The sequence below is a fragment of the Mobula hypostoma genome, chromosome 14, assembly GCF_963921235.1.
Source record: "Mobula hypostoma chromosome 14, sMobHyp1.1, whole genome shotgun sequence".
NCBI classification, from domain to species: Eukaryota; Metazoa; Chordata; class Chondrichthyes; order Myliobatiformes; family Myliobatidae; genus Mobula; species Mobula hypostoma.
The window spans coordinates 35,179,576-35,195,681 of NC_086110.1; the positions used below are offsets into that span (position 1 = coordinate 35,179,576).

The 16,106-nt window shown below is 41.9% G+C and overlaps 1 protein-coding gene across 1 annotated transcript in view; it reads left to right on the forward strand.

Moving 5' to 3' along the window:
• itfg1 (integrin alpha FG-GAP repeat containing 1) overlaps positions 1-16,106 on the forward strand; it is a 266,512-nt gene that overhangs the window by 97,354 nt on the left and 153,052 nt on the right. Inside the window, exon 8 of the mRNA XM_063066932.1 lies at positions 3,722-3,812. Within this exon, the coding sequence (XP_062923002.1) occupies positions 3,722-3,812 (91 nt within the window). The remainder of the gene's footprint in view (positions 1-3,721; positions 3,813-16,106) is intronic.

The following is a 16,106-nucleotide window of genomic DNA, read 5'->3' on the forward strand; positions in this document are numbered from 1 at the left end:
CAAATTAAATTACATATGCCAGTAATATTAAAGCTGATTCTTATTCTGATTCCTTTCAATGGTCCATTTGCACCCCAACCCAATATTATTCTGACTACATAGAGTCCATCATTAACACCGTTAGTCACTGGCAATGGCTTCAGTGCTTTAGGCACATTCTTCCCTATCAGCAGCTCAATTTCTGAATCAATTTCTGGCAAATGAATATGCTTCAGGTGAGACTATTCCTGAAGATCCCTCTGATGAGGAATGTTCCCTTTGTGGACAGGTGTGCTTGTCTGCATATAGATGTTAAGCAGGTCACAGTGGTTTACACTATCTAAGCCAACCACTTCCAATCCTGAAACCACATCAATCCTCACAACCTTCCGTTGACCCATAATGCGTAAGGGAATGCGTGCTCTTTTTCCTGTCAGGTTGAGCTTGTTCATGAGGCTCTCTGTACAGAACAGTGCTATACTTCCTTGATTTAGGAAAGCATAAGTCACCACTGTCTTGTTACCTTTTTTAGACTTCACCTGAACTGGAATTATAAGAAGATTACAATCATGATCGCCAGCCCCCATTTGGTCATTACATACCAGGGTGTTACTCACTGCTGGGTTTAATTCTTTCACAGCTTGTCTTGATTCTGTACCCTTTCCGTTAGAGTGAATATAAAGCACGCTGGGATGCTTGCCACTGTATACCTTGCATGAAAGGCACTTCCTGCAATCCTACCCAAATAACCAAAGCAGATATCATTTACAATCTTCTCATTATGAACCTTTTTCTCCAGCTGAGAACACAAATCCAAAGTATGTTCATCCTAGAAGAATCGACAAACCAATTTGGCTGATGAGACCAATAGTTCTCAGCTCAGTTTTAGCTTTCCTTATCACAGTAGTTACCATGGTGGCAAAGCTGCTTCCTTTAGCTTCAGAATAAATTTGTGACTTAGTTTTGTTTATACCTTTGCATATTGTCGGTGATGTAGCATCTTGTATATTCCAAAATCCTTGGTGTGTAACAATCTTTACTTGCCTTTCAATAAAATCAGCAATGTTAGTGAAAGTAATCTTACAGTTGTGCTTTTTTTTGGCAATTTACAAACCACTATTCTCCATTTATCCCTAACCATATAGGCAATTTCTTTTAGACAATTGACATATTAGCAGGCATATGCAGCTCTCACATATGTACTGCGCTTCTTCCATGGCATTGCAACAGTCTCTAAGGAAAAGACTATGGTCTTGAAGAGCTTTCACATCTTCAGATTTAATACGTGGCCAAGAAAGACAGGCCACTGCAATTTGCTGCTCATTACCAAAATGTTCCTGCAGTAAAGCTTTGGCCTTTAGATATCTTTGCTCTGGGATGGCTAGCTGGCAACTTCTCACAAGCTCTCTAGGGCGACCTCCAGTGAACTGTTCAAGGAAATAGAGCCAGTTGCCGTAATCGCTGGTCTTGCCTTCAATGCTGTTCTTGAAAGCCCTCATAGATGCATGATATTACAATCGATTGCCATCAAAGATTTAAGTTTCTTTTAGGCAGAGGTGCACTAGGTTGCCATTTCCTTTTGCATTCTTATGGCCTCCAGCACACTACTTAAACTGTTATCATCTGACACTTGATTGTTACCATACTGTAAATTGATATCCTCAGAAGCATCTTGTGCTGTTGGATATGACATAGGTTCAGAGTGCTTCCTTACTGCAAGTTGAGAGTGGACACCCTGAACTACCCCTTCGGGTCCCAGCTCATGGCTCATAGACACTTCAAGAACAAATGTATCCACATTGACATCAAGTATGTTGGATTTTCACTGCGCCATGTCAGCATAGGAACTCATGCCATAGAACTGTCCTGCTGGAGCATCTTTAGCACCCACAGCACTTGAAGCTTTCAGCGCTTTCACTTTGGCCAATTTGACTCCAATTTTCTCCTGCAACTTCTACTGCTCTTCCCTTCTTCGTATCTGCTCTTGTTCTTCCAACACGTTTATCCTTCAATATTTGTTGCCTTTGTGCATAACTGGGCTAGATCAGCCTGCATTCTAATGTGCTCCAAGGAGGTATCATGCACATGGTGCTTTGCTTACAATACAATCTTCCTAATGAGACTGCACTTGCAAGACATTTTCCTTTTCTTGCATAAAACTCCTAATTAATCGTATTAAATCTTTAATCTTAACAATTTTATAATATTCCTTTCAAACACTGTCAATTCACCTCACCAAAGCTTTTTCAGTCATTTTTATTTCTCCTTTAGTCCTGATTTCAAGGACATTGCTTTCAGCTTGACTCATGGTGCTTTCCAAGTGCGCGAACAGCTTAAACAACGTTCAGTTCAAATATCAGCAATCAAAATATTTCAGCATTTCAACAAATCCAAGTGACGAACTCTTAAGGCTGATTTATACTTCTGCGTAGTAGCCTACACAAGTGGCCTACGCTGTTGTGAGCATCTATACTTGTGTGCTGGTGTGTCTGTGTCGCTCTGCAATTCACCGCCAAAACGCTAGTTGACGGTGGGGTTTCTATGCCGCTCAACACAAAGAAACTCAAACTTCAAACAATGGCGACTGAAACTGAAGGAGGGTGAATTTTCTGTGCTTGTCCGGCCACTGAGAGACATGGATGAGGAAATGCATTTCAAATATTTTCGGATGTCAGCAGGTAGATTTGACGATTTGGTTCATCGTCGCCAACCATTTATTTCGCATCATTGTACGCACACTATACTCAGAGACTGGCAATCACCATTTGACTTTTAGCTTCAGGTGGAAGTCAACAGGCTGTAGTAGCTAGCTACAAACTGGCGTCAAGCATGGGGTCCTCCATAATTTCGGAGGTCTGTAAAGCTTTATGGAAAGCATTGCAGCCAGAGTTCCTTCCCTGCCCTTCAGCTGCCCAATGGGAAGCTATTGCAGCATAGGAGGAAATGCGATGCTACCAAGCAGACCAATCACAGTTGTTGCGGTCTGCATCGCCGCGACACATAGTTACATTTTTGGGAGGTGCGCGTTAGGCTACAGCGTAGGCAAACGCCACACTATAGAGCATACAGTCAGTGATGACCTTTTCAAACTGTGTCCCAACCTCAAACACGTAGTATGAAATGAACCAAAGTGCATTACTTGAAGCAAGCTGCTCCTGGCTTATCAATGTTGATAATATCAATTCTAATTTCACTGACATGTTCAAATGCTGATTTTCATTTGGTGCAACTGTCAAAATCTCTTAGTTGACAAAACGTAGCGGCTATTCGAACAAACCAACACTGCACAGAGACTAGGCACGGGCGTGGGGGCGGTTAATCCTGATTAATGCATCTTCCATAGAATCCAGTAATAATAATGTTCAAATTCGAAGAAATGTGTTAGATCCTTTATTAAGAAACTAGCAAATCAAACAATCTTGAAATGATAAAACTAATGAGATTAACTGTATTTAAGCGGAATTAAGCAAAGAAAAGCAAAGTTAAGCGGTCAGCAGAAAGATATCACACCCAGCAGTCTCTAGCTCTGAGTGCCCCAGACAAAGCATGAATATGTAACTAAAATCTTTGCTTTTACCACACCCCTACCCACATGGCAAATTACCATAATGCACATAATAAATGCACAACACAGGCTACAGTAGCAAATAGATATGTGACTCCTACACTGCTCATAGATAAATGTTGCTTCAAATCTGTGTCAAGAACTTCAATAATTGTTCAAAAATTTTCCTGCTAACAGGATGGAAATTTTTCCAAAGCTCCTGGTCCATATGCCGTGAATAAACCTCCAAATACCAAGAAAACTGGCCAATCTACTTTTGCGGATTTTGGTATGATTTGCTTTTTTAATGCATTTCAATAAACAATGATTGAACATACAGTATGCTTGTTAAGTATTAAGTGCAGAAAAGTGGAAGTTCTTACACTGCAGTTAATATTTTGCATTTTGTTGCTATAAGAATTGCATTAAATGTTGACCTTCCCTATTGTTCTTGTTATTCAATTACCTTTACTAAACCACTGAAGAATTTTCTGTTTTTTGATCTTGTAATATAATGAAGCTACTTTGATTTTTTTTAAGAGGTTATGTATGTGATGTAATACATTCATATAGGTTTTAGAAGCAAGCTGTTGGGCTTGTAATCAATAAACATAAATTCAGTATATCAAAGTAAATAATGTGAATACTACAAATGGTGGCTAACCGCTGCACTGATGCCCATTTATTTAAAAAAAAAAGTAAATTTCTACCCTTACCCATCCTAGCCCATAATGTGAATATCAGCTGCCTTTTGAAATAATCAGGAAGTTCATTCAGTTCAAGGAAAATGCTGGCCTTGTCAGCAAAGGTTACATCTTGTGACTAAATTTTTTAAAAAAGCGATTTCTAATTGAGATAGCAGATTTTATATTTTTAGCTTGTAAGTTCCTTTTAATAAATATCCCTTTCTTTTATAATATCTCTAAATCTGCTTATTATTCAACCACTCAGTTATGCTGCAGTGAGGTGATTTTTTTTTGAGGTGAAAAGTTGTGTTCTGTTTTATCAGGTCCCTGATGTTTTCTTCAACAAGAGTCATGGTGATCATTATACTGGGCCACTAAACTGAATTCCAAGCTTAAGTGATAATTTATAGTCATGTATGTGTAACACCTGTATAGCGCTTGTCTTATCTTGTGTGAATGGTAGCCGCACTCTTTCTCAGAAAATTCTACTTGTATAGTACTACACTAGGTGCTAGTAGGCCATCAGAAGGTCTAGGTATCGGAAGCAGGCAGTGGATAGAAAACACACACTTCTGGAGGTAAGTTTTTGTAAAAATAGCAATATATACAAAATATTTACATGAGTAAGAACAATTCAAAATTTCAGCATTCTGTTTAGGTTCCAAATCTCAGATATTAAATGAAAACAAAATTCCCATTTATTTAGAATCAGTGAGGTTCATTAGAATAACCTTTATTGCTCCAATTTCTCTCAGTAGATCTCGTGTTATTCCCTATTTAAAGGTTTACAGACTAACCTTTCCTTTTTACTTATCCCTAGTTAGTTACGAAACTAATTGAATTCCTAATCTCAAGTATTATGGTTAGCTTCAGTTTCAGTTCAGATCAGGAGGTCTATAAATTCAAGCCTAAAAGATAAGGTTTCATTGCTAATGTAATGGTTTTTCTGTAGCATCAATGTTTTTGTTCTGACCAGAGATAACAGGGCTTTGGAATGTGGGGCTATCCAATGAGAGGGATGTTGTTCGTTCTTGTGGGTCTGGGCGCAGGGATTACGTGGTCTTTTGCCAGGGAGAGATGAGAGAAGACGCGAATGGAAAGAGTTGGTAGACCGCCGGACAGAGTGGACTTGGAGGGAGGGTCTGAAGGTCAGTGATGCTCGGAGGAGGTCGATGGTAGACAAGCGGCCTTATCAGTGAGCTCCAACGTTGCGCATTAGACTGTTTCATGAGAATGGGCCCTTTTCTTTTTTTTTTCTTTACTAACCATATAGTCAAATTAAGAATTATAAAGCTCAATCGTCTAATTGTATATTGTGTACTGTTCGTTATTTCATGGTACTGATTTGTAACTGGGGACACATCGCACAGCATCCACCCAAACAAGATTTCTTAAGTTTGACAGGGCCAAGGGCTGTCTTTCCCTAGATTAAGCCACAAGCTGAACCAAGAGTATTTTAATTACAGGTTTCCCCAACCATCCGAAGGTAGAGCGTTCCTATGAAACGGTTCGTAAGCCGGAATGTCATAAAGCGAAGAAGCAATTACCATTTATTTATATGGGAAAAATTCGTGAGCGTTCGCAGACCCAAAAATAACCTACCAAATCATGCCAAATAACACATAAAACCTAAAATAACAGTAACATATAGTAAAAGCAGGAATGATATGATAAATACACAGCCAATATAAATTAGAAATACTTCTCTACGATTGCATGCACTGTTCTCCGTAGCGAAAATCTCACGCAAGCGCTTTCGGCAGAAAATTTCACGCAAACGCTGCTGGCAAAACACTCTCTCCGTAACCTTTAGGCTATGAAGTTGCCAAATCATACCAAATAACACGTAAAAATACACAGCCTATATAAAGTAGAAATAATGTATGTTCAGTGTAGTATCACTTACCAGAACTGGGACAGCGCCGAGCACACTGATGATGGTGTGTTAGTCTAAGTTGTCAGAGGTTGGGGTGGTGCAGTGGTCCCCAACCTCCAGGCCGCTGACTGATACCGATCCGCGAAGAATGCAGGGCTACAGCAGTAGCCGGGACGCACCCAGCACATCTTTAAGAAGAAAAGCCGAAATAAACAAGCTAATTAATTAGGTGCCGCCCAACACGTAATTAATTAGCATGTTTATTTCGGCTTTTTTCTTAAAGATGTGCTGTGTGCCTCCTGGCTACCGCTGCATTCTCCGCAAATCGGTATCTGTCTGCGGCCTGGGGGTTGGGGTGGTGGGACACTGGGGTGTCATCTCATCGTCGTCTGTTTCCATTAGGGTGGGCAGGTCATCTTCTATGTCTGCCCGCCTCGAAGTCAAAGGTCAAGGATCGTCGTCTGCTGTGGCTGATGTGGAAGGCTTGCTTGACTGCTTAGCCTCGCGCATTTTTCTATCATACAGTTCTTTGTAAGGACTCAGACCATCTTGTAAATAGCCCCTAAGCCGACATACCCTTTCAAAATTAAAGTCGTACTTTATCATTGCAGCGAAAATCTCACACAGGCACTTTCGGTCCGTTCGCTACTGCATTTGGTTTCGATTGTTATCCTTTCCTCTTCCAATTGCATCCGCTCTTCATCTATCAGTTCTTGCTCGTGGGATGCCAAAACCTCTTCAACATCATCTTCGTCAATGTCCACAAGCCAAACTCACTTCGCTCACCATGATCGAAACGCTTAATTATGTCTAGTTTTACGCTAAGTGTAACACCCTTACGAGCTCTTTTAGGCTTTTCTGATACCTTAGAACTCATCTTGCTAACGGCTGCTCACAGGCATGTGTTTAAGCAATGCCGGCGAGAATGCCGTTCCGAATCCGGGGGAGAGCGGCTACTCGGGGCACGCGCTGATTTTTTCCCGTGCGCTCCCTTTTTTCGTAACAGTGAAAACACCTTCTGTTAGCGAAAACAGGGAACTAATGTAGGTCTTTCGTAACAGTGAGGTTTCGTAAAGCGAACGTTCGAAAGGCGGGGGACACCTGTGTATATATATCTTAACTCCTTTCACGACTAATTCTCCATCATCACAACTTCAAACAACGTAAATCTCATTAAATAATCAGTTCTTGCAGAAAACTAAATTCAGATCCTTCAAATGAAAAATAAATTTATACATCCAACCCTATTAAATTCTCTACGTCTTGAAACATTTTGTTTCCACACTGGTTCTTCGATCTTGGGTGGCTCGCCATCTTGTTTCTTGGGTGGCTCGCCATCTTGTTTCTTGGGTGGCTCGCCATCTTGTTTCTTGGGTGGCTCGCCATCTTGTTTCTTGGGTGGCTCGCCATCTTGTTTCTTGGGTGGCTCGCCATCTTGTTTCTTGGGTGGCTCGCCATCTTGTTTCTTGGGTGGCTCGCCATCTTGTTTCTTGGGTGGCTCGCCATCTTGTTTCTTGGGTGGCTCGCCATCTTGTTTCTTGGGTGGCTCGCCATCTTGTTTCTTGGGTGGCTCGCCATCTTGTTTCTTGGGTGGCTCGCCATCTTGTTTCTTGGGTGGCTCGCCATCTTGTTTCTTGGGTGGCTCGCCATCTTGTTTCTTGGGTGGTTGGATGAAATAGTTGGTCATCCACAGAAAGTTGATTCACAAAACTCATACAAAAAAAAAGACCGATTATACGACAGGATTACAATCTGTAAATTCTTATAAGTATTCTAATGAATTCTGTTTTCTAATTCAAGTAACTCAATATCCCATTGTCAGTTCCAAACATTTCTCAGTTGCAACACTACTGATCATATTTCACACAAAAATTATACACTCGGAACAGTAAAAGTGTTTTAATTCTGCAAATCTTTTGGTATGATTTAACATAACTAATTCTCCGTTACATGGTAGAGATCTCGGACACTCGTTGCTGCCAAAATTGTCTCACTATAGCTGTTTATTATAGCCATAGCGTTAATAAATCTTTTATTGATATCATCTCCCCTCCAGGGGTTTCACCCTGAGGTTTTTAAGTAAGTAGGTAGAGATACTCACTACTAATTCTACTTTTAACAGTTTATACAGTGGCATGCAAAAGTTTGGGCACCCCGGTCAAAATTTCTGTTACTGTGAATAGTTAAGTGAGTAGAAGATGAACTGATCTCCAAAAGTCATAAAGTTAAAGATGAAACATTCTTTTCAACATTTTAAGCAAGATTAGTGTATTATTTTTTTTACATAATTTTAGAGTGGGGAAAAAAGGGAAAGGAGCACAATGCAAAAGTTTGCGCACTCCAAGAGATTTGCAAATTTCAAAGCTTTATAAATACCCTGACTCCTCAAACCTTGTTCCAACAATCAGCAGCCATGGGCTCCTCTAAGCAGCTGCCTAGCACTCTGAAAATTAAAATAAATGATGCCCACAAAGCAGGAGAAGGTTATAAGAAGATAGCAAAGTGTTTTCAGGTAGCCATTTCCTCAGTTCGTAATGTAATTAAGAAATGGCAGTTAACAGGAACGGTGGAGGTCAAGTTGAGGTTTGGAAGACTAAGAAAACTTTCCGAGAGAGCTGCTCGTAGGGACAAATCAAAACCCCAGTTTGACTGCAAAAGATCTTCAGGGAGATTTAGCAGACTCTGGAGTGGTGGTGCACTGTTCTACTGTGCAGCGACACCTGCACAAATATGACCTTCATGGAAGAGTCATCAGAAGAAAACCTTTCCTGCGTCTTCACCACAAAATTCAGTGTCAGAAGTTTGCAAAGGAACATCTAAACAAGCCTGATACGTTTTGGAAACAAGTCCTGTGGACTGATGAAGTTAAAATAAAACTTCTTGGCCGCAATGAGCAAAGGTATGTTTGGAGAAAAAAGGATGCAGAATTTCATGAAAAGGACACCTCTCCAACTGTTAAGCACAGGGTTGGATCAATCATGCTTTGGGCTTGTGTTGCAGCCAGTGGCACGGGGAACATTTCACTGGTAGAGGGAAGAATGGATTCAATTAAATACCAGCAAATTCTGGAAGCAAACATCACACCACCTGTATAAAAGCTGAAGATGAAAAGAGGATGGCTTCTACAACAGGATAATGATCCTAAACACACCTCAAAACCCACAATGGACTACCTCAAGAGGCGCAGGCTGAAGGTTTTGCCATGACCCTCACAGTCCCCTGACCTAAACATCGTTGAAAATCTGTGGATAGACCTCAAAAGAGCAATGCATGCAAGACGGAAGTAGAAGCCGTTTGTAAGGAAGAATGGGCGAAAATACCCCAAACAAGAATTGAAAGACTCTTAGCTGGCTACGGAAAACGTTTACAAGCTGTGATACTTGCCAAAGAGGATGTTACTAAGTACTGACCATGCAGGGTGCCCAAACTTTTGCTTCGGGCCCTTTCCCTGTTTTGTTATTTTGAGACTGTAAAAGATGGAAATGAAAAAGTAATCATGCTTAAAATATTAAAGAAATGTGTCATCTTTAACTTTATGCCTTTTGGAAATCAGGTCATCTTTTACTCACTTAGCTATTCACAGTAACAGAAATTTTGACCAGGGGTGCCCAAACTTTTGCATGCTGCTGTATCTTTAGTTAGTTTCTAATAGTTTGCTGCATTTCTCTTGCTTATCAGTGCCTGCATCAGCCACGCCTCGTTCTCGCATAGCTTTGTTTCCCCAATTTCTCTCTTTTATTTTTAAATTTAATAAACCTCATTTTCATCCCACCACAGGTGGAGCTTTCTAGCATTACATCTTTGGGTTTAATTAACCTGGGTTACATATGCATGTAACCCATTTTTCTCCCAACTAATATGGAATTAAAACTATACTATCTGGAAACTGAAAATATATCCTTCAGTCTTCTATGAAGCTGACAGAAGAGGTTTGACGTAGCGGGCCCAATTTACATTGTATGGAAAACATGTTGACTTGTATGGCAATTTTATTTTAAAGAAAGATATAAGGTCACATTATTTAGTGCAACAGAAGTTGCTCCAAAGCAGCTGAAAAGTAATTGAATAGATTTGTAATTTCAATTTGCAATTTCACCTGGACTCTTTGGGCAAAAGGAACTGTATCCATGCTGTTTTTCTCTATAACTCTAAATACTGTCTCGCATTTTATAATAAATTTTGCACTGAGGAAATCTGGGTCATTCATCTGATTTATTTTGGAAGTATGTCCAATGCATTTTAAGACGTTCAGTGAGCATGTGCAAAATCAGTGAATGAATGCAATTTACCTCTTCAGAAATCACCTGTCATTTTATTTGTCTTTAGTGCTAACTTAGTTTTACTAAATTCCTCTCTCATTCCTGGGTAGGACCAGACATATGTAGAAAGGACATCAAAAGTGAAGCATATGATTAGTCTGACTGTGTTTTTTGTCCCATTTCTGTTGCTTTAGCTGTTATGTTCAGCTGTAAAATTTACACTTTTACTTGTTGGATCCAAGAAAAGATTTCAGCTATTGGGAATTCCCCACAAATTTCTTGTAGCAAAAGCAAGATGTGGGACTAGAGGTGAGAAAAATAAATAACAAGGATTTGAAGATGCATGCAAGTGCTGGAATAGGATAAAAAATGTGGTCTTTGGCAAGCCTTGTTCCATTGAAATAACATGGACATCATAAGTTATGCATGGAACAGCAATTTTATAGTTCTTTTTAACAATGAAGCTATACTGCCTTCTGCTATAGTGATTGAATTCATCACTACATCGCATATTTCATTGCTCAAAACTCTGAAGGCAACGCTAAATTCCAAAATGTGACGTAAAGGAACATTAGACATTTTATGGCGCATGCCTCTTTCAAGCAGAGTATAATGTGCTCTTTGACAGTAAATTATCCCTGAGCCAGGTTATTGATGTAACCCTCAGGTTCAGCCAGCATGCATTTGTTTAGGGGAAGACGGCCTCCAGTCCAGCCAAATTTGAGAAATTTTGTTTGTGTGGATGCTGCGTGATGTGTTGCCCAGTTACAAATCCGTATCACAAAATATCAGACAGTACTCCATGGGCAATTAAACGTTTGAGCTTTATAATTCTTAATTTGACTGTAGGTTTAGTAAAGAAAAAAAAAGAAAAAGGGCCCATTTTAATGGAACAGTCTAATGCGCATGTTGGAGCTCACGATTTTCCGTCCATTCTTTCCCCATCGACCTCCTCCAAGTGTCATCGGCTCCTGGGCCCTCACTCCGTCTACTCCGCCCTACAGTATACTAACTCTCTCCACTCACATCTTCTCCGTCTTCATCTCTCACCGACAAAAGCCTGCGAAATCCCTTCTCTCGGGCACATAAGAAAGAAAAACATCTCCCATCATTGGCCAGCGCACATTCTACAGCCCCTGTTATCTCTAGTCATAACCCAAACACTGCAGCTACAGCGAAACCATTACATTAGCAGTGAGCCCTTTCCTACCATATTTAGTCATGTCCTCATGACTTTGAGATAATTTGCCAACCCTTCCTGCAAAACACAAAGTCCAACCCATAGCTCCCCAAAGCGATAGGGGCCACACACTGTTCTCCCGGTGCTATCGGTGATCTCCTAATTCTCTGAGAACTCCGTTCCCCATCATCTAACTCTTCAGGTTCCGACACTACTGGGGGTACTTCTGGTCTACGGGGCAAGGCCTCCCCCGGCCTATCACTCATGCCTACCTGTATCTCGGACCCCTCTGTCCCTTGGCCAAGCCCTGCTTCATCCCTTGCAGAGTCCCACTGCAACCCAGGCTGTCCACAGATAGCCCCCCCCCGATTTCACCTGACTCAGTGGGAGTCTCTTCCTCAAATGCAGCTCAAGACACCAGGTACACGGACTACGTTCCCAAAAAACTCCCAAGCCTTCTCTTCACAAGAGGGATGTTTCCCCCACCAGAAATGAAACGTTGCCCTTCTCAGCGGGGTCCGGACAAACCAGCACCAATGTATCAGGAACCTCAGACACTCCCACATCAGCCTCCGAGAACTCCAGCGTCACTGACAAATAACCGTCGTTATGGACAATCACCAGCACTAAGACCCCAGATCTCCAGTGCATTGAACGTTGTCAATGGTAAATGCTCCAGATACTTGTTGTGAAATGGATTGTACAACAATGTGACCTGTGACCCATGACCCAGTGTCGAGTGTGGCTTTGGCATAAATACCCTCTAAAGCAATACACGGGAACATGGCCTCACTGAGCCTTCAGGAATACGGTCTTTCGCTCTCAGGGGTTTCTTCGTATATTGATGGGAACGTGTTCCCCCGATGCACCAGGCCATTCCCTCACTAGGTCTCCTCTAAGTTTCCTGACGTCTCTCTCTGCTTGGGTATCCGAGGGCTCACTCTCCCACCTGAAGTATCCCTCTTCATCACAGTTATAACAGACAATACCGGCCACCCCCCTTCTTGCAGAACCCCAGCCACCTGCAACCCTCTGTGTAATCCATCCCCTTAGGGGATCCCCCTCACTATTAGTCCTATCATATGGTGAGTCCACATACGTAGGCAGAAAGCTTCTCCCCCTTCTTCTGCCGCATGATCTGAAACCCTGTCATGAGCTCCATTGGACCCCCTGTTGTACCAAATTACATTTTCCAATGCTTCCAAGGATATCGGCAGTGTTGGCTAGGGGGTATCGAGTTTTCACAGCTCTCACCATGTCAGCAGCCCGCCCCCTCAAACTCTCAACCAATCTCTGTGGCTTTATGTCATCAGAGCACTGCCACTCATCTAGCAACTGAGAGGTCTGCTCTGCCCAAGTCTCATACTCCTCTTCCCCCTCGGGGGTGGGCATTTTTCCAGAGAATATTCTTAGTTTCTGGTGGGGACCCTCTGCCTGTGCACTGGGCCACTCATTCACCAGAGAGGTAAGGTCTGATGCCAACTCAGAACTCTCACTCCTCACTGGGGGATGGGGACTACTTAGACATTCCAAATCCGACCACTCCTCCCCCTCACTCCTCAAACGATAGAACCCTGTCTTTGAAGTCTCCACCCCCAGCTACGAGAAGCTCGACTTTTGACTCAGCCCACTCTGCTACACTCCCCTCCTCCCTGACAGTATGGACAACCATGGCCCCACTTCACCTGGGGCACTAATAAAGTAGCGGGCAGTCCCATTGCTGTTACGTCAACACTAGTCTGAACTAAAACAAGGTCTGTGCCTGCCACTTTATCAAACCTCCGCCCTGCAATCGTAACTTTGCCATCAACTTTAACGGTACTCAAAAGTCGAATTAACAGTTCATCCGGGGTACCCTACTAAACATGTACACATTAGTTACCGGTAACCCCATGGAGGTACACCACCGCTCCACCCCAGCAGCATCCATACCAGTACAGACTTAAACACACAACCCACTGGTTCAGTGTTCAGGGCAATCACGCAGCATCCATCGAAATCCCGAACGATACCCCCGCAATTGTAACCTTCAGGTTCAGCTGGCATGCTTTTGTCTAGGGGAAGACAGCCTCTGGCCCAGCCAGACTTGAGAAATCTTGTTTGTGTGGATGCTGCATGATGTGTTGCCCAGTTACAAATCTGTACCACAAAATATCAGATAGTACAGTATATGCAATTAAAAGATTGACCTTTATAATTCTTAATTTGACTATAGGGTTAGTAAAGAAAAAGGGCCCATTTTAATGAAGCAGTCTAGTGTGCACATTGGAGCTCACGTTTTTCCGTCCATTCGTTCCCCATCGATCTGCTCCAAACGTCATCGACTCCCGGACCCTCACTCCAAGTCCACTCTGTCCTGCAGTCTACCGACTCACTCCACTCGTATCTTCTCACTCTTCATCTCTTGCCGACAAAAGCCATTACATTAGCAGTGAACCCTTTCCCGGGGCGTTACATTGACGTAATCATCTGAAATTAGGCCAATTGCTGAATGTTTGCAAGTGAATTTTGGGATATGTAACTATGGCCAATGATTGCTTTTTTTGGTGATCTGTCAAAGAGCTTGAGTGAAGAAGTTGCTAAGTTTACCCTGTTTAATGGGAATTATGGAAAGAGAAGAGGTGGGAAAATTTAATTTTCTACTCATGCAGACACCTCAATCTGCACTTTAGGGAATGCTGGAAGATGGGTAAAAGATATTTGGGATCTTGCAGTCAGAAGAAAGGGAAGACTAAATGTTTTACTTTCACTAATCGGGCAGACTTCTCCTTTCCAATCTTGCTGTCCTATCATTACAAGGGGTGATTGATAAGTTCGTAGCCTAAGGTAGAAGGAGATGAGTTATCTCTTCAACTTCAAACTTTTTGCATAATCACTCAGAGTTGAACTGCATGTGCATGTAACAGAAGCTGTATAATTCATCTCCTTCTACCTTAGGCCATGAACTTACCAATCACTCCTGCTGTGGGCACTTTCTGGAGGTCCAAGATCCGTATGCTCCACGACCACTGGACTAAGTGTGTACATGTAGGAGGGGACTATGTTGAAAATTAAATGTGCTAGGTTTTCTAAATTTGACTCCTTCTATCTTAGGCCACGAACTTATCAATTACTCCTCGTACGTCATAAATAAAAATGCAGCTGTTCTTTCATGGTCCACAATGCAAGCTGTGCCAAGCCTTTTTAACAAAGATTGTTGTACTTTGCCAGTGCTCACTCCACACTAGACTTTCAGCACATGTAGACTTGCAGGATGGTTCTTGGGAACAAAAAAACCTTAGATCAAATTGCTTACAATACCTGTCAGGAACCCATAGACAGATGTTGAAAAAACATGATGTAATGACAAATTAAAGGCACCACATTAGATTATACTTTATACTTTATTGTCGCCAAACAATTGGTACTAGAACATACAATCATCACAGCGATATTTGATTCTGCGCTTCACACTCCCTGGATTACAAATATTGAATATTAAAAATAGTTTAAATTAGTAAATATTAAAAATTTAAATTATAAATCATAAATAGAAAATAGAGAAAAATGGGAAGTAAGGTAGCGCAAAAAAACCGAGAGCCAGGTCCGAATATTTGGAGGGTACGGCCCAGATCCGGGTTAGGATCCGTTAAGCAGTCTTATCACAGTTGGAAAGAAGCTGTTTCCAAATCTGGCCGTACGAGTTCAAGCTCCTGAACCTTCTCCCGGAGGGAAGAGGGACGAAAAGTCTGTTGGCTGGGTTGGTCGAGTCCTTGATTATCCTGGCAGCAGTGCTCCGACAGCGTGCGGTGTAAAGTGAGTCCACGGACGGAAGATTGGTTTGTGTGATGTGCTGCACCGTGTTCACGATCTTCTGCAGCTTCTTTCGGTCTTGGACAGGACAATTACCATACCAGGTTGTGATGCACCCTTGAAGAATGCTTTCTCCAGTGCATCTATAAAAATTAGTGAGGGTTTTAGGGGACAGGCCAAATTTCTTTAATTTTCTCAGGAAGTAAAGGCGCTGGTGGGCCTTCTTGGCAGTGAACTCTGCTTGGTTGGACCAAGTCAGGTCATTTGTGGTATTGACCCCGAGGAACTTAAAGCTTTTGACCTGTTCCACTTGCGCACCACCAATGTAAATTGGGTCATGCAGTCCGCTACTCCTTCTGAAGTCAACAACCAATTCCTTCGTCTTGCTGACGTTGAGGGATAGGTTATTGCCTTCGCACCATGCCACCAGGTTCTTAATTTCCTCTCTGTACTGAAAGTCATCATTACCCAAGATACGGCCTACAATTGATTAGATTAGATTATGAGGACACGCAGTCCTCTTTTATTGTCATTTAGTAATGCATGCATTAAGAAATGATACAATATTCCTCCGGTGTGATATCACAGAAACACAGGACAGACCAAGACTGAAAAACTAACAAAAATCATATAATTATAACATATAGTTACAACAGTGCAACAATACCATAACTTGATGAAGAACAGGCCATGACACAGTAAAACAGTTCAAAGTTCCTCGAAAGTCCCACATCTCACGCAGACGGGAGAAGGAAGAAAACTCCCTGTCATGCCCGACCACAGTCCAACT